Source organism: Canis lupus, chromosome 21 (genome assembly GCF_003254725.2).
Source record: "Canis lupus dingo isolate Sandy chromosome 21, ASM325472v2, whole genome shotgun sequence".
Taxonomy (NCBI): Eukaryota; Metazoa; Chordata; class Mammalia; order Carnivora; family Canidae; genus Canis; species Canis lupus.
Window position 1 is genome coordinate 31,979,933 of NC_064263.1, and position 26,945 is coordinate 32,006,877.

Consider the following 26,945-nt stretch of genomic DNA (forward strand, 5'->3'; position numbering starts at 1 on the left):
ATGAAGTTATCGCATTTTCATGTGTTAATATGTCCTAAACTGTACTCCCAGTCTTCTCCTAAACCCGATCCACCATCAACATTCCTCATCTCAGGGAACAGGAGCTCAGAGCTTCCAGTTCCATGGGCTGCAAATCAAGGAGTCGTTTTTCCTCCAAATCACATCAACTCCATAACCTACCTGTGGCTCTGTCTTCAAAATACTGGGTATCAAATCTGAACATTCTACATTTCCTTGGGCTAACGCCCTGGTCCAAGCTACTATTGTCTCTCAAGTTGGGTAACTGCCATGGCCTCTCAACTTCTCCTTTCTTCATCCTTTGCCTCTGCGCAAAACCCTCCAATAGCACCCTCTCCTCTTCCGGTTAGAAGCCAAATTCATGTATTAAAGATCTATTCCCCTAGAACTCTCTGAGCTCAACTCTACCACATTCCATTGGACACTCTCATCCAGCCCCACTGGCCTCTTTGCTAGTCCTCAAATCCAACAACTCTGTCCCCATCTCATAGCTATTGTCCATGCTTTTCTCTGAACGTGGACTATTACTCTTCAAAATGCTAACTCCCTTATGTCCCTTCTTCCCAGGGACAGCTTCTCCAGGAACTCCTCCCAAGTCAACATTTGTGACAATCAACTCCAACCCTAACTCTACTATCTTGATTTATTTTTCTCCACAGCATTCCTCAGCGGAGATGCATCTAAATCAGAAGGACACGGGAAGGTTAAAAAATAAAATATGGAGAGAGAGATTCCCACATGCTGATCAAGGGAAATTTATGTAACTACATTATTATGGGAAGAAGCAGACTTCAGAGCAAGAAGCATTACTAGGGATAAGAAAGGTTACTTCGTAAGGAGAAAAGGTACAACTCTCTCCAAGAAGATAGAACAATTTGAAATCTGCAAGTAAGCAATAATATGGCTGCAAAATAGATCAAGCAAATATTGACAGAACCACAAGGAAACTTAAAGGACTGACAGTCATAGTGGGAGACTATAACACACCTCTTTACATAACGGTTAGAAGAAATACATAAAGTCCTGTAGGACAATATTCCCATCACACTTTAGTCTAGTACACATAGAGAACTCTGCAGCCAGCACTGGAAAGAAAGCACATAGTTTTCAATCACGCTCAATATTCAAAAATCTGACAGTATATTGGGCCACAAAAAAAAAAAAAGATCAACAACTGTTCCCTTGAACACTATACAAGAGATTGTGTGATTACAGTACTCTTCCACTGAGACTCTATAATTGAATATAACTGGAAAACAACCACATGTTTAAAGCTGAGAAATACTTGTCTAAATAACATGTGAGAAAAGAAGACGAGGCAAGAAAATTAGAAAATATGTTGCACAAAACAAGAATGAAGGCCAGAATGCTTCTATTGCACTGAAGTAAGCATGAAAAGCAATGAAGTAAGTGTGCACTTCCAGGTGTTAGATAGGAACAACAAAACACAGGAAATAGGTCTGGAAGATTATTGGTGAAGAAGCACGTCTTAATGAAATAGGAAGTAAGCATACAAAGAGTCAAAAAAGCCAAACATGATTCTTTGAAGAATCCAATAAACCACGAATCCATATTTGGTCTAAGAAATGATAGAAAAGAAAAAGAAATATAACCATTACCTGGCATTTTAAAACACGGTATCACCACAGAACATGTTGACATTAGGAAAAGTATTGTGCCACAAATGTGAAATTTAGACTATGTGTATTCTCAGAATATAGAACTTACTATAATAATATCATAATTATAACAAATTATAGAACTTATCCAAATTGAAACAAGAACAGAAAACCTACAGTCTCAAAACTATTCAAGATGTGAAATTGACAATTTAACCTTTATAGGTTAAAAAGGAAAACTTCATGCTTAGTGGATGTAGCAAAACATTTAAGAAAGAAAGAAATTCAATCCTACCTAAATCTATACTGAAAAACGAAAATTTAAAAGAATATCTAAGAATCAAGGATTTGTTGGATAGATCTTAAAAATAAAAACAAAACAGTATAAAGCCTATACTGAGAAAAAGTCCATAAGAAATATGGACTGCATAGACTGGCTCTGAAAGATGGCAAACTCCAAATGTGATTATCAGAGTGGTTGGAATCTACTGTAGCTTTTGAATAATGTGTTTTGCCAGTAAATAAAAATACAAGTCAGATGAACAAAGCATTATGGAACAGAATGTCTAGAACTGGCAAGAACTTTACAAAGGGACACTCCTACTCTGTTGGAGGAGGTGGTTGGAATAACCCAACTGCAGAAAAATCTAAAATAGTACCACCTTAGTAACCTAGCATGACACACTTCGATCTGGCAATTCTGTTACCTAAAATTCTATATATAATAAACACACAACCAGATGTGTAGAAGGATGTTCAAACAGTTTCATAATAATGAAAGTTGGAAGTAAAACACCCACTTGAGGAAACTGGTCACTGGTAACTATGTTTACTCATTTAGAAGGTGATGCACTTATTTAAAAACAATAAAGCAATATCCATATAGACATAAGTGATACCTTGAAATATTACACACAATGGATTAGTTGGAAACTCTCCCTCCTCCTATTCTGATAAAAATAAATGTATGTACACATACCCAGTCCTCGGATACCCATAGGAAAAATCAGAGCCTGGACAGAAACCATGCAGAGTGATGGCCTCTGGCAATGATATCAAGAATGAGAGTCCAGGTGCTTTTGAGACTTTTACATTATTTTGTAATCTATGTACTCTTTAAATTTTAGAAAGTGATGACTTTTGTAGAAGTTTAAAAGCAAGGTGTTATTTAAAAATACAAAATGAAATGCAACATCACAAAAGTTGGGGTAAAGATGGCACTAGCATCCTAGAAATTTCCCCCAAATGACAATACCAATGAGAACAGACCCTAAATTTCCTATTGAAAGAAACTAGTACATATCTTATCCAGAATTACAATACTTGAAGGGGTTGTCACAAACAACGAGGGTTAAAACATGATGCATGAAGAACCAGAGGGGACTCCACAGAGGCAGTTCAGATAAAGCTAGAAAGGTTCTCTGGGACTTAGGGTCCTCACAGCATAGTCCCCGGATCAACAGTTTTAGAACTACCAGGGAACTTATTCTAAATGGAAATTAGCAGGTGCCACCACAGATCTACCGAAACAGACACTGTGTGGGGCCATCAACTTGTGTCCTTATCTCCATCCCTGTGACTCTGATATATACCATAACCACACCTGAGAATCACAAGAGGCACACTCCCAAGGGCAGAGCAGTCATCCCGCTGTTTGCAGCAAAGAGAGTTGGGTGGGTATGCTGGTACAAGAGTCCCTGGAAAATCTCTGACATGAGATAAGCAGGCAGGCATGGATGATCAGAGGATCCCAAAAATATACCACAGTTTCAGGAAGCTGTCTATCAGATGGAATATGGGACAATGTGAGCTCCGATTATCTGATGGCAGAGGAGTAGTAAAGGAACAAGGAATTCATCTTTGCTTTAAAGATAAAGCTACGCTGTACACCAATACTTTTCCAAATTGAAAGTTCACCCAAGTCACTTGGAGAACCTTTTAAATAGCAGATTTTAATTCATTAACTCTTGGGTGGGACCTGATAGTCCACATTTTTACATCTCCCCATGGAGCCCTTGTGTCTGGCCGTTAATTCAGTAACAGTTTCATAAAGAATGTTACTGTCATGTTAATGTGACACATAATTTTGTCCCATTGGAATCACTTTGTTGTATGTATCAGAAATAAAAAATCAGTACATACAAATGTTGGGACTCGGGTGTTTATTGGACCTAATTTTAATGACAATCAGTAATGGCCTATATATCATACTACAGGAATATATAAGCTGTTTTATTATACATTACATTAAAATTTACCACAGTGCACTATTAAAAACAGGAAACCCGGGATCCCTGGGTGGTGCAGCGGTTGAGCGCCTGCCTTTGGCCCAGGGCACGATCCTGGAGACCCGGATCGAGTCCCACGTCGGGCTCCCGGTGCATGGAGCCTGCTTCTCCCTCTGCCTGTGTCTCTGCCTCTCTCTCTCTCTCTCTCCCTGTGACTATCATAAATAAATAAAAAAAATTTAAAAAAAAAACAGGAAACCCTATAAAGGAACACGGAAAAATAGCAAACCTGTTAATACCATTGAAAATAGACTGTTTAGCCACATATAAAATTTAAGTAAAGTTCAGTCAGACAGTGACCATATATCACATGGCTTCTCAGCACAATCAGAATGCATGTATATCCACTCTTCTTCGCCATAGTTTCATCAAAGCTCTTTTCATCTCACTATTTCTGAAGCTGTAGATCAGTGGATTCAGCAGAGGTGTAAGAAGTGAGTAAGACAATGACATCAGCTTCTTGGTTTCTGGGGAGTAGCCAGATTTGGGTTGTAAATAAGTCATATTGGCTGTGCCATAGAAGAGGGTCACAGAAGTGAGATGGGAGGCACAAGTGGAAAAGGCCTTTTGCCTCCCAGTGGCTGATGGCATCCTCAGGATGGCAAAGAGAATCCGAATGTATGACAAGAGTATCAACACGAAAGGAACCATGACAATCAAAATGGTGCCAGTGAATGCATAGATTTCAAACAGAAACGTGTCTGCACATGCAAGTTCTAGCACTGCTGGGGTTTCACAAGAGATATGATTGATTTCATTGGGGCCACAAAAAGGAAAACTGAAAACCCATGTGGTCTGCACAGTAGCCACCATGATCCCTGAGACCCATGAGAACATTACTAATTTCATGAAAACTCTTTTGTTCATAATCATTGGGTAGCTCAGAGGGTGACAGATTGCAGCAAATCGGTCATAAGCCATCGTCCCCAGGAGAAAACATTCAGTGCCACCAAAGAAAAGGATGAAATACATCTGTGCAAAACAGCTCATAAATGAAATGGACGTTTTCTCCCTGGTGAGGACCACCAGCATTTCAGGCATAATGACTGCGCTGAAACTCACGTCCACCACAGACAGGTTCTGGAGGAACAGATACATGGGCACGTGGAGGCTCTGTTCCAAGGAAATGATGACTATAATGATGGCATTTCCCATCAGAGTCACCAGGTAAACAGCCAGGAAAACCCCAAAGAGCTGCTCTTGGAGTTCAGGGAAGTTGGAAAAGCCCAAGAGAATGAATTCAACCACAGAGCTTTGATTTTGCCTTTTCATTCCAGTGGTGGAGAGCATATCGTTTTTATGGACATTGTATACAAATTATACAATGCTGACGGTCCAATGCTGACAGTCTGTGTCTGCAATTCACCCCAGGTATTCTTGGCAGAAGATGTAAAAAGGAACACATCCTGACTTAATTCAGTTTGGTGATGTTAGAAATCACTTGGATTAATAAACGTCCAATAAAAAGGAGGAAGTGAAGAAGGCTGGCTCAGAAATTTCATCTGAAAAGCACTGAATATTAACAAAATACTTTTATAACCTGTACAGTATATAGTTTGCAAATTAAGTATAGCCTTAAAACAACATCAATATTTTATAGTTGAGACTCCATTCCTACATCATGGCTATCAGAATCATCTCTTTTTTTTTTCAATTTTATTGAAGTAGAAAATTTAAAATACAAAAGTTAAAGCATTAAAGTAGACAAATGAGAAAAGATACACACAAATATTATTTAAACCATCTAATAATTCAAAGTTATATCGCAGTTGACTTACTATAAATATTCATCATGTTCAAAAAGCCTGTGTGTGATGCTTGAATATGCAATCTTGGCAGGGACAAAGGGGTTTGATGTACTTATCTTAGGTGATCTGTAATTGTGTGAATGCCTTTAGGCTTACTAATTTTTGCAAAGACTGCTCATAGACAATTCTATTGAGATCGGCCTGTATGAAAAGCTTTCTTTTTTTATTTTTCTTTTTAAGAAGGAAAGACAGAGAGTGAGTAGGGGATAGGGATGGGCAGAAAGAGAGGGAAAGAGAGAATCTTATGCAAGCTCTGTGCCCAGTACAGAGCCCAGGGTGGGGCTCAATCTCACCACCTGGAGATCATGACCAGAGCCAAAATCAAGAGTCAGACACTTAACCAAGAGAGCCATTCAGGCCTGCATGGGAAATTTTAAGTCAGTTCTCTAAGGCTAATCTTTGTGACCATAATGATTTAGGAATCATACAGTTGTGATCACTCTGTGACTGTGATTTAAACATTTTCTTTCTGTCTCCTGTCTTTGTCTCTCTTTTTCTCTCTCCTACTGCCCTGCTCATCAAGAAGTTGATTTAATCGTCAATTATTCAATAAATCCTGTTTTAGCACTTACAATGTTCTAGGCTCAGGTACCTCAGGGACAGATTGGCTTCACACACTCCACAGAGAGCTCAAAACATTACACAAAATAGCATTCCACTCTTACCTCAGTTTTCAAATTCCTATCTCTTCTATCTTGGCTGTTTTTCTCACCTATCAGTAACTGACATATTTTAGTGAGGAGGTTACATTTTACATGTACACATCGGTAGATAACTACATATTGATAATATTTGCATATTATATATACATAAAGTCTAACTCCCTTGCTAAATATAAACTCCAGGAATCCAAGATTTTGTTTTGATCTTTGCTATACTCACAATGTCTACAACAGTCGTGGCCCATAAATGATACTAAACCAATGTTTGATGAGTAATAGAATTTAAAATTGAGGAAGTCCACTATAGCATCTAGGAATAGAATATGGAAAAGAAGAGTGAAACCAACACACCACATTGCTGGCAAGCAGAGGTAATAACAAGGGGCTATGAGAGGTTTCTGCGAGGGATTCAATACTTCTGAATAAGGAGGGAGTGTGTGTGAACAAGCACAATCATAGCATGTCACCAGTGGAAGGTACAGGAGGTTGAAGGGGATGACTTGCTCAGGTCAAAGGCATTTCATGACACCCTAGCATTACAATGGAGACCTACTGGCCTTTGTGTGATGTTTTGAAAGCCAGCAGAAATACACTGTGGGAGATGAGGAACCCAGCAGAACAGAAGGAAACAGCTCATGCCATCTTGAGTAAAGACCGGTAGGACATTAGCACACAGTGGAAGGCAAGTTGATTTATTTCTGAATTTGACCATATCATCCATAAAAATTAAATGTCCATACTAACCATACTAATTATATGTTGTATCTCAAAAAGTAATTGAAATTAGTAAAATATAGTCATAGGATCAAACACCTAAAATTCATTTCTAATGAGAGAAAAGAATGAAGGATATTTAGTTACAAAAGCTTAAAAGTGGGTAAATTTGGAAAATTTAGAATATAATGTAAGTAAAATAGAAAAGCTTTGTAGAATGCATAATAAGCATCTTATGGGGGAAAAAAATTCATGGGTCACTGACTGCAGTTGCTGCACCTTTTCTCTGGAACTTAGGGACCTCAATGCCGACTTGGAGAACTCTGGGAAAGAAATATTGAGGCAGAGCGCTGCCTAATAGGTTTCATCCTTCCAGTTGAAGAGGTAGGAGTTGCACTTATTTTTCCGTTCCCTTCCAGCTGTAAAATTCTAAGATTTGATGATTAATGTCTGCCAAGTACTTATACCCCTAATTATTGCCCAAACTTTTCTCCAAAAAGAAGAGAAAAAGGAATTAACGAGCATCAAAACCAAGGAGTCTACTGATTCCGGTGTGTCAGCTGTGTCTAGGGATCCTGAGCACAGAGACATCGCTTCAACAGCATCTCCAATGATCAGCTGGAGAGGACCTATAAGTGGAAAGCCCACCAACACACAAAGAGCAGAATCCTCCCTTTCTTACCTATTGACTCTGTCTCTTTAAATGTCTTGCTACATTGTCAAAGTTTTACCTCTACTCAAAAGCCATCTTCTCAAAAATACAACTCCGTGCTTCAGGGCTTTGATTCTAGAACATTATATGACATGGAATCATATGCCCTGTAGAATCCCTCCCTGGAGGACTTGGAATCACTTCATAAACACTCCCTCATATTTTTGCATGATGACTAAAGGGGCTCGACCTTGGTGCCTCAGGTGAAAACCCTCAAGAGCACACACCTGGAGCATCGCTCCTTCCTATTCCTATGGGGAATAAATGCCTCTTCACACAAGAGACTCAGTTCAGCATGACGTCTCCAATAGGAGGGGAAAATGGAGGCTAACACTTGTAAACTGGGAAAGAAGAGATTGATGGTGTGAGAGCTTGAGCAAAGGCTGGTGAGCTAGAGGTAGAGGACAACTGTGTGGAATGCACAGTTTGGGTGATGGTGGGAAACTAGTTAAGGCAAGCAGAGTGAAGCCTAGTTGTAGAAAACTGAATGCTTTTTCTACCATCAAAGAACTTTTGATCATTTGTAGTGGAAATGTGAGCCACTGAAATTTTTTGAAAAAAGTATCATTACAATGGATTTTATTGAAAGAGCTTTTAAGCTATGATTCAAATGATCTGGATTAGTATGATTTGAGGAAATCATTTATCTTCACTGATTCTATAACTTTCTGTAAAATAAACATAATATGGTTAATCTCCTCAGGTTGTCACAGTGGCTCAGTCAGTTAAGCCTCTGATTGGATTTGGACTCAGACCATGATCTCAGAATTGTGAGATGGAGTTCTGAATTGGCTTTTTACCCTGGGCATGGAACCTGCTTAAGATTCTCTCTCTCCCTCTCCCTCTGCCCCACTCCTCCACACTGTCCCTACTCTCCTTCCCTCTCTCTCTCAAAAAAAAAAAAATATATATATATATACATATGGTTAATTCTATTGAGTATCAGTGAAATGTCAAGGCATTTAGGATTCAGTCTACACTGGGGTGAATAACAAGGAAACCACTTGGCTCAGTCCCCACAGAGTGAAGAGATGAATCACTCTGTAGACTTGGCTCTGTCCTGAACTGGACAGTGTGACTGAATATAGGTTACCTTTTTCTACTTCTCACTGCACATTCTTAGAGCAGGTGCCATTCTGAAGGAAGCTCACCTCCCCTGGCAGCAACTATTTGTTGAAGAGACCATCTTTTTCCATTGGATATTCTTTCTCATTTTATTGAGGCTTAACTGTACATAAAAAAAAAGTGTTGCTACAGCTGATGTCAGAGAAATTACTGCCTGTGCACTCTTCTAGGTTTTATGGTTTCAGGGTCATTTTATGGTCATTTAGGTCATTAATCCATTTTTAGTTTACCTTTGTGTATGGTGTAAGAAAGTGGTCCAGTTTCATCCTTATTCATGCGTTGTCCAGTTTTCACTACACCATTTGAAGAGATTATCTTTTTCTTATTGCATATTTTTGCCCCCTTTCTCAATAATTATTTGACCATATAATCATGGGTTTATTTGTGGGCTCTCTATTCTTTTCCATGGATCTATGTGTCTGCTCTTGTGCCAATAGCATAGTGCTTTGATTACAGCTTTGCAGTATATCTTGAAATCTGGGATTGCAATACCTCCAGCCTTTTTCCTCTTTTTCAAGATTTCTTTGGTTATTAAGGGTCTTTTTTTGTTCCATACTAATTTTAGGATTATATGTTATAATTCTGTGAAAAATGCTGCTGGTATTTTGAGGGGATTGGATTATATCTGTAGATTGCTTTCAGGACTATGAACATTTTAACAGTATTTGTTCTTCCAATCCATGAGTGCGGGATGTCTTTCCGTTTGTATCTTCTTCAATTTTTTTCATCAGTGCTTTTACAGTTTTCAGAGTACAGGTCTTTCACCTCCTTGGTTAAGTTTATTCATAGGTATTTTATTATTTTTGATGCAATTGAAAATAAGATTGTCTTATTAATTTTTCTTTCTCCTACTTCATTATTAGTGTATACAATGTAACAGATTTCTGTATTTTGATTTTGTATCCTCACTGAATTTATTTATCAGTGTTAGTAGTAGATCTAAAAGAAATCGTTCAAGGATCAGGGATATGACTAGTATGTAGCTCATAGATTTGTTGTGGGGATAAAATGTGAAAAAGGCATTGGGCATTTGACAATGCCTGGCACACAAGAGCTAGAACTTATGATCCATTTGTTGTTCTTCTGTAATTACTATTGCTATTATTGTTATTGTCACTGATCCTCACAGTATACCAAATGGTACTATTATCAATATCATGCTTTAATGATGAAGAAACTAATTTTCAGAAAGTAGAAGTAGCTGTCAAAACATGGAAGCAGAACCAATATTTGAAATCAGGGTCATTGAAACGCTGGGACACCTGCATCCCGATGTTTATAGCAGCAATAGCCACAATAGCCAAACTGTCGAAGGAGCCTCGGTGTCCATCGAAAGATGAATGGATAAAGAAGATGTGGTCTATGTATATAATGGAATATTACTCAGCCATTAGAAACGACAAATATGGGCAGCCCCGGTGGCGCAGCGGTTTAGCACTGCCTGTAGCCCGGGGTGTAATCCTGGAGGCCCGGGATCGAGTCCCACGTCGGGCATGGAGTCTGCCTGTGTCTCTGCCTCTCTCTCTCTCTCTCTCTCTCTCTCTGAATAAACAAGTAAATAAATTTAAAAAAAAAAAAAAGAAAGAAGCGACAAATACCTACTATTTGCTTCGATGTGGATGGAACTGGAGGGTATTATGCTGAGTGAAATAAGTCAATCGGAGAAGGACAAACATTATATGGTCTCATTCATTTGGGGAACATAAAAATTAGTGAAAGGGAATAAAGGGAAAGGAGAGAAAATGAGTGAAAATATCACTGAGAGTGACAAAATATGAGAGACACCTAACTCTGGAAAATGAACAAGGGGTAGTGGAAGGGGAAGTGGGCGGGGGATTGGGGTGACTGGGTGATGGGCAATGAGGGGGGCACTTGGCGGGATGAGCACTGAGTGTTATGCTATATGTTGGCAAATTGAACTCCAATAAAAAAATTTTTTTTAATGAAATAAGGGTCATTTGACTTTTGTTGTATGTTCCTGGTGTTTCCTCTAAGTCACACTGCCTATCACTTCAATCATTTTTCGCATATATGGAATGAGCAAAATGAGCATTGTATACTTAATTTATATTTGTGTTTTCTAGTTCATTAAACCTTCTATATCCTTCAAACATGCTTTAGACAAGCATATAACACTAAAATAATTTCCTTTTTTTAATATCTGCTTTCCCTGTAGCCCAAACCCATGGTAGATAGTAGTTATTTCCATGGGTTGTGCCTTGGTATATCACTGGAAAGTTATACTTTCCTCTTGCAATTTAAATCATCCTTACATCAAACCTTTAGACCTATTGTGACAGACGTGAGAATGTGTTGTTCAGATACCTCTCCAAGAACAGATTCACTTTCCAGATGCAAAAGAGGTGGACTGCTGTGTGCTCTTTTGTGGTCAGACTGAGCTTCCAAGCCAGGCCACACTCTTCTGGGTAAGCCCCCAGTCAATGACCAAGCAAGGGTCTTGCCATTTCTGGCCCACACTGGATACCCCTAATGGACAATCCAGAGCTCCCTATTGGGTGTGCAGAAGACTTTTCCAGGCCTGTGTGGCAGTCAAAGGGCTTCTCCTACACAATCCTGTTTCAACCCTGTATCTTTCCCAGGTATTTTCCTTCCCTGGGGAGACTCCTTCTCAGCATCTGCTCCCCAGAAAATCCAGCACAGATGGTACACAAAGTAGTCAGTGAAAGCAGGCGGTAAAATAGGGATTGGAAATTGGATCTTTATCACCTGGCTCGCCTGTAGATCCCATCCTTGTTTTGTTACTATATTGAACGTAGACATGTCCTGGGCACAACAGGAAATTCAGTGATAAAAACTTTCAGAAATGGTAACTTGGAATTATATAACTATGGAGGGAAATGTGCTGGCATTGAAATTAGGAGAGGGTAGAAGGCAATATATCAGAAAATAATAGCATTACACAGTTGTTACAAAATTCCTTTGACCCCTGAAGGTAGATCACAAAAAAGCTGACTGCAATGAACAGGCCATTGAAAGCTAAGTGTGAGAGCTTTGGGGAAGGGAGGCAGGTAGAAGTCTTCAGAGATAGGGAAGATGGCCTGGTCAGTTTGAATGATGACAAACACACACTGGGGTTTTTTTGTATTTGAAGATGAACTCCTTTGAATTGTTGTCCTGTACTTTATCTTACTAAGCTAAAGATGTCTCTACCTCCCCACCACATGTCACGTTGCAAACATTTCCATTTCTTGTCTTAGAAACTGAGTGTAAGTTCCCACTAAGAGAAAAAAAAATCCCATTTTGTTGCATAAAATAAAATTTAGATAAAGGGCTATGAAGAAAGAACAGGGTTTTCAAGGGGAGAAAAAATAGAATAAGACAGAAGAAACAAAAAAGTTCACCTTAATAAGGAAAGGCATTTTCAGGAGGTCTGCAGGAAAAGTAAGAATTAGTTGGAAAGTAGAATGAGAAACATATCAGATAGAGACAAAGGCATGTTTTGACAATCCCAGCCCAGGATGGGATAGTGACACCAAAAATGGAAAGCAGACCTTGCAGCAGGAATGTAGGCAAGTGAATGAGTAGGGAGAGGACAGAATGCAGCATGGAAGAGTAGAAAGCATAGACAGGGCCCAATTAAGCTGGGCTCCACACAGCATACTAAAGACTTTTTTTTATCCTGAATACATGGAAACCCCCTGAAATATTTAAACAGGAAGAGACATTGTAAGATTTACATTTTAAAAGTTCACTTATTTCCTGTCCGTGTTGACTATGGTGGGAAATCTTGGCATCAACTTTGACACCAGGAAAGCGTGATTTCAAGTGTCAATCCTACCAGCTGTCATGAGATTGAAACTGCCAGAGTGGCTGCAATTTAGAGTAGCATGAACAAAGGAAACAGAACAAAAAGTATAATGAAAGTGAATACTTGGAACTAAAGGGAGAGAGGATGTCACATCAAGGAAGGTAGGAAATGCAGAGAAAGAGAGAAGGATTGCAAGTGCTGCACAGAGCCCTGGTCATGGAGAAAGGTAAGAGGGAGAGAAGCACACGGGGATACACACAAGGAGAACACTTCCCCAAAGACAGCAGCTGGGAAAATGGGAGAGGCTAATTGTGAGTTCTTGCGAACAGCAGGACTTAAAGCCTAGAGTTTTATTTATTTATTTATTTATTTTAAGCCTAGAGTTTTAAAGGTCAGTGGGCTTGGCTGGAATAGCATCCTGAGAGTACTATCCTCCTCCTGGAGAGAAAGTAGGCAGGTGGTGGGATGGAAAGAAAATCTGAAGAATGTTTGGTATACACAGGGAGGGGATTATTTGCCCTTCTTGGGATCCTCCCTGAGAGGGAAATGTTCAGGAGGATGCTCTCCAGGGACAAAGGAGCCAGCCAGCACCATTTTATTTCCCCATCTCTCAGCATAAACACAGAGCCACTCACTTGTGGTAAACAACACTCTTTCTGCCTAATTTGCTTATACCAAGTCCCACACCCCTGTGCTCTGGCAGTAATGCCCTTCTCTGTAAAGCCTGTCTGAATCCCAGTGCAGCAGGCCCTTTCCCCAGAAGACCAGCACAAGCCACTGCCCACACCATGTCTCCTATACAGAGAGTTCTACAGGGCCTCGGTTCAAGTGGAAGTAGTATCAGATCTCATTTAACAAGCAGACCAGAGCATACCTAATTAAAACTTGCCATGTTCTGACCAAGACCCAATTACTGGCCACAGCAGGCAAGGAGAACCTCTGTGGACAACTGGGCTGAAGGATAAAAGCAGCCAAAACACAGCAATAGAGTGCACATAGCACACACCAAGGACACTCCCTGAAGTGCCAGGCCCTGGAAACTGTATAACTTCTTCTTCACAAAGCCATTACTCCCAGAAGCCGGAAATATAATGAGCTCTTCTATCTAACACAGAGAAAAAGACAGACTTAGACAATATGCCAAGACAGAGCAATTCAACCCAAATGAAAAAAACAAGATGAGGTCACAGCCAGAGATTTAAGTGAAAGAGATATAAGCAACATGCTTGATAGAGAATCTAAAGTAACACTCATATGGCTACTTGCTGAGAGTAAAAAGAGCATGAAGACATCAGGGAGACCCTTACAACAGTGATAAAAGAGTTTTAAAAAGTAAATCATGGAGCCTGCTTCTCCCTCTGCCTGTGTCTCTGCCTCTCTCTGTGTGTCTATGAATAAATAAATAAAATTTTTAAAAAATAAATCAGAGATGAAGAATGTAATAACTGAGACTGGAAACAGACTAGATGTAATGACCACAACGATGGAAGAATCAAAGGAATGAATAAGTGATATAGAGGACAAACTAATGGAAAAATAATGAAGCTGAGCAAAAGAGTGAAAGAAGAATTATTATGGGACATAAGAACAGACTTAGGGGACTCAGTGACTCCATCAAACATGATGACGTTCATATCATAGGAGTGACAGAAGAGAGTGCAAACAGGGTAGAAAATTAATTTGAGGAAATCATAGCTGAAAACTTCTCTTATCTGGGGTGGAAAACAGACATCCAAATCCAGGAGCACAGAAAATTCCCATCAAAATCAACAAAAGCAGGCCAACACCAAGACATAATGTAATTAAATTTGAAAAATATAGCAATAAATTCAAAAAATCTTAAAAGCATCAAGACAAAAGAAGCCCCTTCCCTTATGGGAAGACCTATAAGGCTAGCTGTAGACCTCTCAACAGAAACTTGGCAAGCCAGAAGGGATTGGCATATTATATTCATGATAAATAGGGAAAATATGAAGCCAAGAATACTTTATTTTTTAAAGGGAATTTAGAAATTATTTTTATTGTTCAGCTCCAGAAAGCATCAACCCAAACACAGGCTCTCCCTGTCTTTTGCCTAGTGTACCTGTTTCTTTTTTTTCATTTGTTTATTTTTTAAATTTAAATTCAATTTGCCAACATGTAGTATAACACCCAGTGCTCATCCTATCTAGTGCCCTCCTTAGTACCCATCACCCCATCCACCCACCCTGCTCCCCTTCTGCAACCCTTTGTTTTCCAGAGTTAGGAGTCTCTCATGGTTTGTCTGCTTCTCTAATTTTTCCAAATTCAGTTTCCCTTACAGTCCCTTTCAATATTTCTTATATTCCACACATAAGTGAAACCATATGATGATTGTCCTTCTCCAATTGACTTATTTCACTCAGCATAATACCCTCCAGTTCCATCCACGTCAAAGCAAATGGTGGGTATTCATCCTTTCTGATGGCTGAGTGATGTCTCATTGTATATATAGACCACATCTTCTTTATCCATTCATCCGTCGAAGGATCATGGCCCCTTACACAGTTTGGCTATTGTGGACATTACTGCTATGAACATTGGGGTGCAAGTGTCCTGGCATTTCACTACATCAGTATCTTTGAGGTAAATATCCAGTATTGCAATTGCTGGGTTGTAGGGTAGTTCTACTTTTAACTTCTTGAGGAACCTCCACCTGGTTTTCCAGAGTGGCTGTACCAGCTTGCATTCACACCAACAGTACAAGAAGGTTATTCTTTTTCCACATCCTCTCCAACATTTGTTGTTTCCTGTCTTGTTAATTTTAGCCATTCTCACTGGTGTGAGGTGGTATCTCATTGTAGTTTTGATTTGTATTTCCCTGATTGCAAGTGATGTGGAGCATTTTTTCATGTGCTTGTTGGCCATGTGTAGGTCTTCTTTGGAGAAATGTCTGTTTATGTCTTCTGTCCATTTCATGACTGGATTGTTTGCTTCTTGGACGTTGAGTTTGATAAGTTCTTTATAGATCTTGGATACTAGCCCTTTATCTGATATGTCATTTGCAAATATCTTCTCCCATTCTGTAGGTTGTCTTTTAGTTTTGTTGATTGTTTTCTTCACCATGCAGAAGCTTTTTATCTTTTTTTTTAAGATTTTATTTATTTATTCATGACAGACACACACAGAGAGAGGCAGAGACACAGGCAGAGGGAGAAGCTGGCTCCATGCAGGGAGCCCAATGCAGGACTCGATCCCAGGACTCTGGATCATGCCCTGGGCCAAAGGCAGGCACTAAACCACTGAGCCACCCAAGGATCCCCCAGAAGCTTTTTATCTTGATGAAGTCTCAATAGTTCATTTTTACTTTTGTTTCTCTTGACTTCACAAATGTGTCTTGCAAGAAGTTGCTGTGGCCAAGTTCAAAGTTGTTGCCTATGTTCTCCTCTAGTATTTTGATGGATTCTTGCCTCACATTTAGTTCTTTCAACCATTTTGAGTTTATCTTTGTGTATGGTGTAAGAGAATGGCCCAGTTTCATTCTTCTGCATGTGGATGTCCAATTTTCCCAACATCATTTGTTGAAGAGACTGTCCTTTTTCCAGTGGATATTCTTTCCTGCTTTGTCAAAGATGAGTTGATCATAGAGTTGAGGGTACATTTCTGGGTTCTCTATTCTGTTTTATTGATCTATGTGTCTGTTTTTGTGCCAGTACCGTACTGTCTTGATGACCACAGGTTTGTAATACAACTTAAAGTCAGGCATTGTGATGCCCCCCAGCTTTGGCTTTCTTTTTCAACACTCCTTTGGCTATTTGGGGTCTTTTCTGGTTCCATACAAATCTTAAGATGATTTGTTCCAACTCTGTGAAGAAAGTTCATGGTATTTTGATGGAGATTTCACTGAACATGTAAATTACTCTGGGTAGCATAGACTTTTTCAAAATATTTATTCTTCCAATCCATGAGCATGGAATGTTTTTCCATCTCTTTATGTCTTCCTCAATTTCTTTCATAACTGTTCTGTAGTTTTTGGAGTATAGTTCCTTTACCTCTTTGGTTAAGGTTTATTCCTAGATATCTTATGGTTTGGGGTACATGCAGCCAAGAATACTTTATCCAGCAAGGCTATCATTCAGAATAGAATGAGAGATAGAAATTTCCCCAGATAAAAACCAAAGGAGTTCATGACCACTAAACCAGCCCTGCAAGAAATATTAAAGGGGACCCTTTGAGTGGGAAAGAAAGATAATAGCAAAAAGACTAGAAAGAAACAGAAAATCTCCAGAAGCAGTGACTTTACAGCGAATTCAATGGCACTATATTCTTATCTATCAATAATTACTCTGAATTTAAACGGGCTTAATACCCCAATCAAAAGACATGAGTGCCAGAATGGATCTAAAAACAGGGCCCATCTATTTCTGATACAAGAGACTACATTTTATACTAAAGACACCAGAATATTGAAAGTGAGGGAGTGGAGAAACATTCATCGTACAAATAGACATCAGAAGAAAGCTGGGATCACAATATCTATATTGGACAAACTAGACTTTAAACCAAAGACTGCAATAAGAGTTGAAGAAGGGGACTATATAATAATAAAAGGGAAAATCCAACAAGAAAATCTAACAATTGTAAATATTTATGCACCCAACATGGGAGCACCCAAATATATAAAACAATTAATACAAACATAAAAGAACTCATTGGTAATAATACAATAAAAATAGGGGATTTTACACTCCACTTACATCAATGGATAGATCATCTAAATAGAAAATCAATAAGGAGACAATGACTCTGAATGACACATTGGACAAGATTCAGAGCACTTCATCCTAAAGCAGCAGAATACACATTCTTTTCCAGTATATAAGGAATAGTTTCCAGAACAGATCAAATACTAGGTTACAAATCAGGTACAAGTACAAAAAGATTGAGATCATATCATGCATATTTCCTTTATTTTAATAAAAGATTTTTATTTTTATTTTTTAATAATAAATTTATTTTTTATTGGTGTTCAATTTGCCATCATACAGAATAACACCCAGTGCTCATCCCGTCAAGTGCCCCCCTCAGTGCGCGTCACCCATTTACCCCCACCCCCCGCCCTCCTCCCCTTCCACCACCCCTAGTTCGATTTTTAAAATTTATTTTCAGGAGAGAAAGAGCATGAGCAGAGGGGCAGTGTGACAGGAAGAGAGAATCCCAAGCAAACTCTACTCTGAGCACAGAACCCAACGTTGGGCTCCATCTCACGACCCTCCCTGAGATCATGACCTAAGCAAAAAACAAGAGTTGGGCACTTAGCCAATTGCTCCACTCAAGGTGCCTCATACCATGCATATTTTTCTGAACATGATGCTATGTAACTTGAAGTCATCTACTAGAAAAAATTTGGAAAGATCATAAATATTTGGAGGTTAAGCAATATGCTGCTAAACCATAAGTGGGTCAACCAGGAAACCAAAGAAGAAATAAAAAATACATGGAGACAAATGAAAATGAAAACACAATGGTACAAAGCTTTTGGAATGCAGCAAAGTGTTCTTAAGAGGGAAGTACATAGCAATACAGACCTGCCTCAAAAAATAGGAAAAATTTCAAATAAACAACTTTACCTTATGCCTAAAGGAGTTAGAAAATGAACAACAAACAAAGTCTAAAGCCAGCAGAAGGGAAATAATAAATTAGAGCAGGAATAAATGGTATAGAAAGTAAAAAAAAAAAAAACAGGAGCTGGTTCTTTAAAAAAATAATAATAAAATTGATACACCCTAGCCAGACTTATCAAAAAGAAAAATGACCCAAATAAATAAAATCACAAATGAAAGAGGAGAAATAATAACCAACACAACAAAAATATAAACAATTATAAAATAATATTTTGAAAAACTACATGCCAATAAATTGGACAACCTGGAAGAAATGGATAAATTCCTAGAAAGGTATAAACTACCAAAACTGAAATAGGAAGAAAAAGAAAACTTGAACAGACTAATAAACAGCAAGGAAATTGAATCAGTAGTAAAAAATTTCCCAAAGCAAAGTCCAGGACCAGAGGCTTCACAGGTGAATTTTATCAGACATTTATTTTTTTTTTAATTTATTTATGATAGTCACAGAGAGAGAGAGAGAGAGAGAGAGGCAGAGACACAGGCAGAGGGAGAAGCAGGCTCCATGCACCAGGAGCCCGACGTGGGATTCGATCCCGGGTCTCCAGGATCACGTCCTGGGCTGAAGGCAGGCGTTAAACCGCTGCGCCACCCAGGGATCCCCTTATCAGACATTTAAAGAAGAGTTAATACCTATTCTTACAAACTATTCCAAAAATAGAAAAGGAAGGAAAACTTCCAAATTCATTCTTTGAGACCAGCATTACCTTGAAACAAAACAGATGAAGACTATAGTAAATAAAAGAACCACCGGCCAATATCCCTGATGAACATGAATGCAAAAATTCTGAACAAAATATTGGTAAACTGAATTCAATGACACATTAAAAAGAATCATTCCTCATCATCAAGAGGGCTTTATTCCTGGGTTGCAACAGTGGTTCAGTATTCAGAAATCAATCAGTATGATACATTACATTAATTTTAAAAAGGATGAGAACCATATGATTCTTTCAATAGGTGCAGTAAAAGTATCTGACAAAGTACAATATCCATTCATAATAAAATCCCTCAACAAAGTACGGATAGAGGGAACAATCCTCAACATAATATTTAACGTAATACTGGAAGTCCTAGCCTCAGTAATCAGACATCACAAAGAAATAAAAGGCATGCAAATGGCAAGGTAGAAGTCAAACTTTCCATGTTTGCAGATGACATGATACTCTATATAGAAAATCCAAAAGACCCCACCAAAAAAATTGCTAACACTGATACATGAATTCAGTAAAGTCACAGGATATAAAATCAAGGTACAGAAATCTGTTGCATTTCTTTACACCAATAATGAAACAGCAGAAAGAGAAACCAAGAATCAATTCTATTTACAATTGCACCAAGTACCTAGGAATAAACCTAACCAAAGAGGTAAATGATCTGTTTTCTGAAAACTATAGAACACTAATGAAAAAAATTGAAGAGAACATAAAGAAATGGGAAAAGATTCCATGCTCATGGATTGGAAAAAATAATCATTGTTAAAATCTCTGCATTACCCAAAGTAATCTACAGATTTAATGCAGTCTCTATCAAATACCACTATCATTTTTCATAGAGCTAAAACCAACAATCCTAAAATTTATATGGAACCACAAAAGACCCCAAATAGCTAAAGCAGCCTTGAAAATGAAAAGTAAAGCTGGAAGCATCACAATTCCAGACTTTAAGCTACATTACAAAGCTGCAGTAGTCAAGACAGTATGGCACAGGCACAAAAGGAGACATAGTGATCAATAAAACCAGAATAGAAAACCCAGAAATGAACCCATAACTATATGGTCAATTAATCTTTGACAAAATGGGAAAGAATATCTAATGGAAGAAAGATGGTCTCTTCAACAAATGATGTTGGAAAAATTGGACAGCAGCATGCAGAAGAATGGAACTGGACCACTTTCTAACACCATACACAAAAGTAAATTTAAATGGATTAAAGACCTAAATGTGAGAGAGGAAACCATCAAAATCCTAGAGGAGAACACAAGCAGCAACCTCCTTGATATCATCTGTAGCAACTTCTTACTAGATATGTCTCCTGAAGCAAAGAGAACAAGAGCAAAAATGAACTATTGGGAATACAGCAAACTAAGAATCTTCTGCACAGCAAAGGAAACAATCAACTAAACTAATACTGCATGGGAGAAGATATTTGCAAATGATATATCTGATAAGGGTATTAGTTTCCAAATTATATAAAGAACTGATATAATTCAACACACACAAAAAAAGTAATAGTTTTTTTTTAATGGGCAGAGGATATGAACAGACATTTTTCCAAAGAAGACATCCAGACGGCCAGCAGACACATGAAAAGATGCTCGACTTCATTCATCATTAGGGAAATGCAAATCAAAACTACACTGAGATATCACCTCACACCAGTCAGAAACGCTGAAATTAACAACACAAGAAACCAACAGGTGTTGGCAAGGATGTGGGAAAAGGGGAATCCTCTTGCACTGTTGGTGGGAATTATAAACTGATGCAGCCATTCTGGAAAACAATATGGAGTTTCCTCAAAATGTTAAGAATGGATACACTACACTACAATCCAGCAAATGCACTACTAGGTATTAACCCAAAGGATACAAGAATACTGATTTAAGGGGGCACGTGCACCCTGACATTTATAGCAGCATTATCAACAATAGCCAAATTATGGAAGGAGCCTAAATGTCCATCAAGTGATGAATGGATAAAGACGTATTATATATATATATATACTTGCCATCAAAAAGAATGTAATCTTGCCATTTGCAAAGACGTGGATGGAGCTAGAGAGTACTATGCTAAGTGAAATAAGTCAGAGAAAGACAAATACCATATGATTTCACTCATATGTATAATTTAAGAAACAAAATAGATGATCATAGAGGGAAAAAAAGAGGGAGCAAACCAAGAAACAGACTCTTAACTAGAGAGAACAAACTGATGGATGCCAGAGTAGAGGTGGGTGGGGGGATGGGTTAAATAGGTAATGGGGATTAAGGAGTGAGTGCACTTGTCCTAATGAGCACTGGGTGTCATATGTAAGTGATGAATCACTATATTGTACACCTGAAACTAACATTACATTGTATGTTAACTAACTAGAATTTAAATTAAAAAGGGATTTGTTTTTTGTTTGTTTGTTTTTTTAATAATTTTTTTTAATTTTTTTAAATTTATTTATGATAGTCACAGGGAGAGAGAGAGAGGCAGAGGGAGAAGCAGGCTCCATGCACCGGGAGCCCGATGTGGGATTCGATCCCGGGTCTCCAGGATCGCACCCTGGGCCAAAGGCAGGCGCCAAACTGCTGTGCCACCCAGGGATCCCTGAATATTTGTTTTGTTTTAAAGATTTTATTTATTTATTTATTTGACAGAGAGAGTACACAAGCAGAGAGATCAACAGGCAGAGGCAGGAGAAGCAGGCTCTCTGCTGAGCAGGGAGAAGCAGGCTCTCTGCTGAGCAGGGAGCCCTGGGTTCATGACCCAAGCCAAAGGCAGACGCTGAACCAACTGAGCCACCTAGGTGCCCCAAAAGTGACTATTACTATTTGTCTTGGGATTTAGACTTTCAAGGATTTTTTTTCTGAATGGCCTTATTTAATTGAATCTCTTAAAGACTACAAGAAGGAAATGTCTGGACAAACACTAATGAAAGGATTTCTAAATGCCTGTTTAGTGCTCCACTGAAAAGAAGATTGCACAACCTTCAAATATTATTCAAACTGGTTTTGACCATTTGATGACAAAATTTCCTTTTGTGAAAATCGAATCAGTTTATCAGAGGCAGTAGTAACTAAAAATTGTTTTTCCCACAGCTGAATGACAGTGGGAATAGCATTTTTCTCCTTTATTACCATCCCTGGAACAGAAACTAAGGGCAATAGGAGCTCATGTGATAAAAATCCAATAAAGGGGCCCCACTATTTATGAATAACAACATTAAAATAGCAAGTAACCATCAAATGTCCCAAATGTTGCCAGATGAGAGATTATTCTAGGGAAGATCCCACAGTTAGTGATGTGATTCAGGACCAAAGAAAATGTGCACAAATAATTAATCACTTGGTTTCCCACAATAAAAGAAATGAATCATCCTATGTTTATAAACATAGTGTCTGAGGGCACTTTGGGCCTACAAAGGGAAATTTAACAAAAGTCTCTAAAAACAGTGGTCTATCAGTGAAAAAGAGAACTTGTATCAAGTGAGACCTCAGGGAAGTGCTCACTTAGTCCTTCACTCATCACTGGGTGAATATATGAAAATAAACCAAGAGCACTCCTGTTTTGAATAAAACCTATGTAAATCCTTAAAGTAAAACCAGTTTGGTCTCCTCAGAATAGCTGATTTATTTTCCTACTCATTCACAGAATTTCTGGATTTTCACTCCAGAAATAAAAATCTCATCTACCTACCGGTCTCTCGAAGCTCTACCCTGTTAGTTTAGCAGAGTGGCTCTTCAGGTTACTCTGAAAAGTTTCAAGGACTTTGAAAAGTAGCTATGCAATAACTCTGAAAACTTATAAGCATGCATATTCTTCATTCCATCAGACCTACCTTGAAGAATCTGTCAGAAATAAAACATCAGGGCAGCCCTGGTGGCTCAGCGGTTTAACGCCTCCTTCAGCCCAGGGCGTGATCCTGGAGACCCAGGATCGAGTCCCACATCGGGCTCCCTGCATGGAGTCTGCTTCTCCCTCTGCCTGTCTCTGCTTCTCTCTCTCTCTCTCTCTCTCTCTCTCTCTCTTTCTGTGTCTCTCATGAACAAATAAATAAAATCTTTAAAAGAAAAAAAGAGAAATAAAACATCAGCAGTTACGAATGTATGGAACTAGGTGTTTATTGAAGCTTTGTCTTTATGATGACAATCCAGTAATGACCTAGATGATCATAATAGAGGAACATATTAACTGCTATATTATATATTATATTTAAAAATAATGACACAAGTACACTATCAAAAAAACAGATCCCTATAATATTATTGACGTTGGAAAAATAATAAATTAAGCATGTTCATACCAAGAAATGCAGACTGTTTGGCCCATTTTTTAAATTTAAGTAGAGTTCAGTCAAACACTGGTCAAATATCACCTGGCTTCTCAGCACAGTCAGAATGTGTGTGAATCCACTCTTCTTCGCCATAGTTTCATCAAAGCTTTTTTCATCTCACTGTTTCTCAAACTGTAGATCAGTGGATTCAGCAGAGGTGTAAGTGATGTGTAAGCCAATGACATGAGTTTCTTAGTTTCTGGGGAGTAGCCAGATTTGGGTTGTAAATAAGTCATACTGGCTGTGCCATAGAAGAGGGTCACAGACGTGAGATGGGAGGCACAAGTGGAAAAGGCCTTTTGCCTCCCAGTGGCTGATGGCATCCTCAGGATGGCAAAGAGAATCCGAATATAAGACAGGAGTATCAACACAAAAGGAACCATGACAATCAAAATGGTACCAGTGAATGCATAGATTTCAAACAGAAACGTGTCTGCACATGCAAGTTCTAGCACTGGGGGAGTCTCACAGAAGAGATGATTGATTTCGTTGGGACCACAAAAAGGAAAACTGAAAACCCATGTGGTCTGCACAGTAGCCACCATGATCCCTGAGACCCATGAGAACATTACTAATTTCATGAAAACCCTTTTGTTCATAATCATTGGGTAGCTCAGAGGGTGACAGATTGCAACAAATCGGTCATAAGCCATCGTCCCCAGGAGAAAACATTCAGTGCCACCAAAGAAAAGGATGAAATACATCTGTGCAAAACAGCTCACAAATGAAATGGACGTTTTCTCCCTGGTGAGGACCACCAGCATTTCAGGCATAATGACTGCGCTGAAACTCATGTCCACCACAGACAGGTTCTGGAGGAACAGATACATGGGCACGTGGAGGGTCTGTTCCAAGGCGATGATGACTATAATGATGGCATTTCCCATCAGAGTCACCAGGTAAACAGCCAGGAAAACCCCAAGGAGCTGCTCTTGGAGTTCAGGAAAGTTAGAAAAGCCCAAGAGGATGAATTCAACCACAGAGCTTTGATTTTGCCTTTTCATTTCAGTGGAAAAGAGTATGCTGTTTTTATGGACATTGTATACAAATTATGAGGTCACACAGTCCAATAGCTGGTAGTTTAAGTCTTAAATTCTTGGCAGAAGATGTAATAATGAATTCATTTGTCAGATCTTCAAGTTGGCAAATTTTGAGAATAACCAATATATTGGAAGAGTGAGTCGTTCAAATACAAATGAAGTGAGAAATTTTGGCTCAGAAATCTTGCTTTCAAGGTATGAAATAGCAGGTGTTCTCTGCCAACTTTTTTGCTAGGTTGAAAATAAATCCTATTCTTAAAACACAGAATCCATTGTCCATTACATTGATGTATGCATTTCTGTTCTTTTCAATTGTATTTCATATGTGATTTTTCCAATAAAGGCTTTAAATAAAAAATAGCCAAAAAAGGACAAAAATTTATAGCTATTAATTCTAAATTAAAACAAATTTTGATGAGTATTTATTACAAATGCCAAAGTTCAAAATACATTTATATTGCCTTATGAAAAACGAGATACGTGAATAATATACCAAATAGAGAAACACTCAAAAGGGGTTGAATGCTCTTATCTCAGATCTATTTTTTGGTTAGAATGGATCTATTATTCTGAAATTTGCCTGAATGAAAAACTTTAGAGATCAGTTCTCCATCGCCCATCCTTATGACCATAAAATGAATTGGGGGGCTATACAAAATTCCATTTTTGGTTATTCTGATCCCGTGATTTAAACTCTCTCCATTTCTCTCTCTCTCTCTCTCTGTCTCTCTCCACCCCCCCACCACACACATATTATTAGCAAGTTCATCTAACCATTAACAATTAATTAAACACTGTTTGTGCACCCACCATGTGGCGCCCATATACCCTCAAAGATACATTCATGACATAAATTTGACAGAGAGGTCTTCCCGGAGAGAACAGCATAAAATAGCATCCCCTACGCCCCTCCTCCAGCACCCTATGACTTCCACCTCCCTGGTTTATATTTTGCCATAACACTTGTCACCAACTGAAATCACACATATTTATTAGGGTTTTATGCTTATTATCTAATTCCCCCTTCTGGAACGTAAGCTCCAGGAAGACAGGAACTTTGTTCTGTTCTTTTCTGTATCTTCGGTGCCTGGAATAGATAATAACTAGATATAATAGATGCTAAACCAGTATTTGTTGAATAGATGGAAGAATATTAAAATTCAGAAACCTGGACTCTGACCTTAGGGAATCTATTGTCTGAATGAAAAATAAATCAAGGGAATAGAGAGCCCCAGAATCAACCCATGGCTTTTTTGTAGAGGTTTGCAGCCCCTGTAGGATTGGAGATATCACTGAATTGGAGGGCTGGGCCACAATCCTGATTCTGCTACTACCTCCAAGATGAGTCTCTGAGTCTTCTTGCACTCAGGCTCCCCTGTGTGGTTGGGAGCAGGGCCTCCCTTCTAGACCTGACATGGTGTTTCTCTGATTTGTTCATAGAAAATTGCAGCCTTCCCTTCCATTCAGATGAGGGGGAGGCTGAAGGGAAGGTAGAAAAGCGGTGGGTGGGCACAGAGGAGGAGGCATATATGCTGAGTCCTTTGGGCTTACCAGTCCCAAGCACAGCTGACCATCTTCTTCCTGTCTAGCTGCTCTTCTGAGCCCCTATCTGGATGGAGCACCTTGCTTCTCCCCCCTCTCCTCCCTTGTCACTCGGACCTTCTCTCCCTCCCCTGTCCCCAGCATCCTCTTCACTGTCAGACCCACAGGTATTTAAAATCTGGAGTCATGGCCTCTTTCCTTCCCCTGCTTCCTCCCCCTCCCTACCCTCATCATTAAATGCTCTCCTAACTGGCTTCTCCATGTTTTGTGACTTCTTTTCCAATCTATCCCTCATACCTCTGCCAAAATAATATCATCCTTTCTCCCAGAATCTTCAGGGTCTCCTTTTAAGACTCCTAACTCTGGGAAACGAACTAGGGGTGGTGGAAAGGGAGGAGGGCGTGGGGTGGGGGTGAATGGGTGACGGGCACTGAGGGGGGCACTTGACAGGATGAGCACTGGGTGTTATTCTGTATGTTGGTAAATTGAACACCAATAAAAAATAAATTTATTATAAAAAATAAATAAAATAAAATGCCTACTTCTCAGACTGGCATTTAAGAGAAACTAGATGGGAACAAGTGTTTTAGAAATTTGAAAAGGGAAAATTACTTCTGAGTGGAGAAGGGAAGTAAACAACCATAATCAAAGGATGCTATGGGTGAAAGAGCCAGGAAGTAGAAGGAGGAAGGCAGATTTGTTCAAATCAGAGGTTATTTGTGACATCTTAATACTAGAGTGGGGGCCTCCTGGTCTTTGGATGGCGCTTTGAAAACTGACAATATTTCATTGTAGGACATGAAGAAGCCGGGAAGACAGAAGCTGAATATATGTATTGTTGCCTTGAACTCAGATTATTAGGACATTAACAGAGAGTAAAAAGCAAGTTGATTTACAGAGTTTAACCATGGTGATAAATCAAATATCTGTATTAACTTTAATAATTATGTTTTGGATATCAAGTA

At 38.8% G+C, this 26,945-nt stretch overlaps 3 protein-coding genes across 3 annotated transcripts in view; all 3 read right to left on the reverse strand.

Annotated features, from left to right (window-relative positions):
* LOC112667956 (olfactory receptor 10A6) overlaps window positions 1–26,945 on the reverse strand; it is a 66,957-nt gene that overhangs the window by 17,565 nt on the left and 22,447 nt on the right. The gene's annotated exons all lie outside the window — the stretch shown is intronic.
* LOC112667957 (olfactory receptor 10A3) lies at window positions 4,161–5,209 on the reverse strand. The gene has a single exon (XM_025460017.2). It carries the CDS (start codon window positions 5,195–5,197, stop codon window positions 4,253–4,255), a length of 945 nt encoding a protein of 314 aa, XP_025315802.2. The 5' UTR covers window positions 5,198–5,209; the 3' UTR covers window positions 4,161–4,252.
* Window positions 23,211–26,052, reverse strand: LOC112667958 (olfactory receptor 10A3). Its single transcript, XM_025460018.3, has one exon. It carries the CDS (start codon window positions 24,400–24,402, stop codon window positions 23,458–23,460), a length of 945 nt encoding a protein of 314 aa, XP_025315803.1. The 5' UTR covers window positions 24,403–26,052; the 3' UTR covers window positions 23,211–23,457.